Source organism: Pecten maximus, chromosome 15 (assembly GCF_902652985.1).
Source record: "Pecten maximus chromosome 15, xPecMax1.1, whole genome shotgun sequence".
NCBI classification, from domain to species: domain Eukaryota; kingdom Metazoa; phylum Mollusca; class Bivalvia; order Pectinida; family Pectinidae; genus Pecten; species Pecten maximus.
In genome coordinates, this window is record NC_047029.1 from 30,297,554 (window position 1) to 30,300,614 (window position 3,061).

A 3,061-nucleotide genomic window follows, 5' to 3' on the forward strand; every position below is an offset into this window, starting at 1 on the left:
ATATTCAGTGTTCAAATATTATTATATACGGTATTCATGGTATGGTGTGATATGTTACAGAAAAACGTAGCATACGAGAATACATAGTGAAACGTGACGAAAAGAACTTCTTCAGAAATTGCTACATTGTATAACAAGGAGTGTTTCCATATGTCGGACGCTAAGTTAAGGGTGCTTAAAAAGCTCATCATTTGAAAGTAATGGGCGAAAAAAGAAATAACGATATGATGTGGTTAAATTCTAAATAGATTCATGGAAGGAAAAACACAACAGTGACACATCGACAGAGGCTGGAGTTTACTTCGCGCATATATATGCAATTTCATCAATATAGCTTATTTCAAGTATATTGCAACAACCAACCAGAGAAAGTAGCGAAATTCTGTCCATTTGTGAAACCAGAATGAAATGGTATCAGATCGGATCCACACGGTGTTTCCAGTATCGAGGGACACCACTACAGTGTTAGATGCCATGCTGTAGTCAGCATGGTCTCCAGAATCTGCCCACACTCTCCCATACTGTCCCCCGTTGACAACTAGCTCCGTCTGCATGTGAGAATTGTCTCGATTTGCGGTCGTCCAGAAGAAAACGTAAACTCCAGGACATGGTGCCGTGAATACTCCATCATCGTGGTTGTAGGCATTGCCAATGTTGGTCCGTACTCGGTCAAATATGACGGTCTGGTGAGTTCCGAAATGTGACTGGTCAGCGGACAGCTGGGCATAAAATGCAATGCCTGTATTTGGTACCTCTGCTACTCGCTTGCGATCTAGATAAAATGAAGGCTAGGAAAGTTTGAACCAACAAAGATGTATCCCGTCCTATAACAAAACACATACCACTGATTGTCAAACATATCGGCCCATCGTTTGATGGTTAATCAATTACAATTAAGCTAATAAATCAGAACTGATATTGTACAAACATATAGCAACACTGGTGCTGATAGCCAAATAACACAGCTGTCTTAACCTTGTAGAATGAATAAAAGAGTAATACTGTATCAACTATCAATTGCAATTTAAACAAGCATATTCGTATAATGTTTATCCCCCGCTTTCCTGACATGTTGTAGGTAAAACCTGAGGTTAGGAGTAAACATTTAAGCTCGACAGAACGATGAATTCTGCTGCGTGATAATGTACCGTTTGAAACTCGACGAAAATCATAAAGCCTTATACATTACGATGTTTTATTGAACGTGTAAAATGGCACTTAGTAAACTTCTCTTCTCATATGTTAATACCAAACACTATCATGAACTTGGCCGACCCTTATGGAATTCAACCTTGTCGTCAAGCTTGAAGAAAAATCTGTTAACAACAACACATTTATATTTAATGAGGGGTCCTAACGCCGTCAAATAAAGTCCGGTAAATGTGGCAATCGAACATGGCCGAGTCCTTAAGGCGTTACACCTTATTACCAAATTTTCAGTTACGGACGTACATAATGTACGAACCGAAATTAATATCCTGTTTCGTTGAAAGCAGGAGATAACATCGAGTAATGCCAAGATGAAGCTAGAATATCCATTCAACTGCTTTCTGATGTAATTTCCTATTTTTTCCCTGAAGATTGATCAGGAAATCCAACATATATACATGTATATATATATCACATTTCGTCTATCTCACCTAGTACTTCGATATTGTTTTCCTCACTTTTCCTTCCACGCTCTTCAGACGATAATCTGGCAATGTCGGACTTCAGAGCCTGTATTTCGCGTTCCTGTTCCGTTACAACGTCCATTAACATATCTGTCTTCTGTTGGTGCTCCCGAAGAATAGCAGATATCTCCATCTGAAGTTCCTTGATGTCCGCGAGTGTTGCTGTTTGATCAGATCCACCCACATCTTCGCTGATGCCAAATTCCAACTTACACACAACAAGCAACAGGAACAAAGTTGCTATATACATAATTATGCACTATATCCCAGGTATATACTTACAGAGAGTTTAGTAGGTATATGGAAGGTGTTCCTGTATGATGCCATGTATACTGATAAGAGAAAACCATGTGTGGAAATCATGTAAGACTCTCACTAGATAACCTTATGATCAGTATACCAACTGCCATATATAACAGGATTTGCAATATTACAATCAGTAACATACAAAATATCAAGAGTGGTCAGAAACGAGGAGGAAATAGGACAAAAAGAAAAATTAACAACTAGACCATTTCAAATACAAGGTCGATACGTTAGCAAGATTACGTACCTTCGAGTAGTATGGGTAATATCAAAATTCTCTCCATGAATGTAAGGGGACTGTACTCTGACAAGCACAAGAGACGGGATGTGTTTCAGTGGTTTAAACAGAAACAGGCAGATATTGTTTGTCTTCAAGAAACACATTGTACCAGTAACGTAGAAAAATATTGGGGAAAAGAATGGGGATATCGTTGTGTATTTAATAATTTTAATTCACGGTCTGCAAGAGTTGCCATTTTATTTAAAAACACTTTTGAGTACACTATTCACGGAAGTAGATAATTAGATACAGCTGGCCGGTTCATTATTCTAGATATGACCATTAACAACAGTAGACTAATACTGACTTGCATATATGGGCCAAATCTTGATACACATGAATTCTTTGAAAATATAAACACAACTTTAGGGGGTTGGGAAGGTTTACCTATGATTATATGTGGGGATTGGAATACAGTTCAAGATAAGATTATTGACACTTATAATATAATCAGAAATAATAATCCGAAGTGTCAAGAAGTTATAAAACATATTATTGAAAATTTTGATCTTGTAGACCCATGGCGAAATTTCAACCCAGAGCAAAAAACCTTTACTTGGCGACAAAAACACCTTTCAAACAAAGCAGGTTAGATTATGTCTTGATAACAAATGACTTATTCACTAAGACTAAAGCTGCACATATTCTTCCAGGATATAGAACAGACCATTCTTGTATTTCCTTAGAAATAAACTTGGACAATACACAGAGAGGAAGGGGCTATTGGAAACATAACACTAAATTGTTGGGTGATATAGAGTATGTTAGGTTAGTTAAAAATTGTATTAGTGAAACTTTAGGA

At 37.3% G+C, this 3,061-nt stretch overlaps 1 protein-coding gene across 2 annotated transcripts; it reads right to left on the reverse strand.

Annotated features, from left to right (window-relative positions):
* Positions 1 to 280: 280 nt before the first annotated feature.
* LOC117343747 (heavy metal-binding protein HIP-like) lies at positions 281 to 2,217 on the reverse strand. Of its 2 annotated transcripts, none has more exons than XM_033906227.1 (2): positions 1,641 to 2,217; positions 281 to 772 (listed from the first exon to the last, which is right to left on the reverse strand). In XM_033906227.1, the coding sequence occupies exons 1-2, from the start codon at positions 1,921 to 1,923 to the stop codon at positions 336 to 338; spliced, it is 720 nt and encodes a 239-aa protein (XP_033762118.1). In that variant the 5' UTR covers positions 1,924 to 2,217; the 3' UTR covers positions 281 to 335. The 2 variants fall into 2 exon arrangements, with proteins under 2 accessions (XP_033762118.1, XP_033762119.1); XM_033906228.1 differs by having other exon boundaries at positions 1,668 to 2,005.
* Between the last annotated feature and the right edge of the window lie 844 nt (positions 2,218 to 3,061).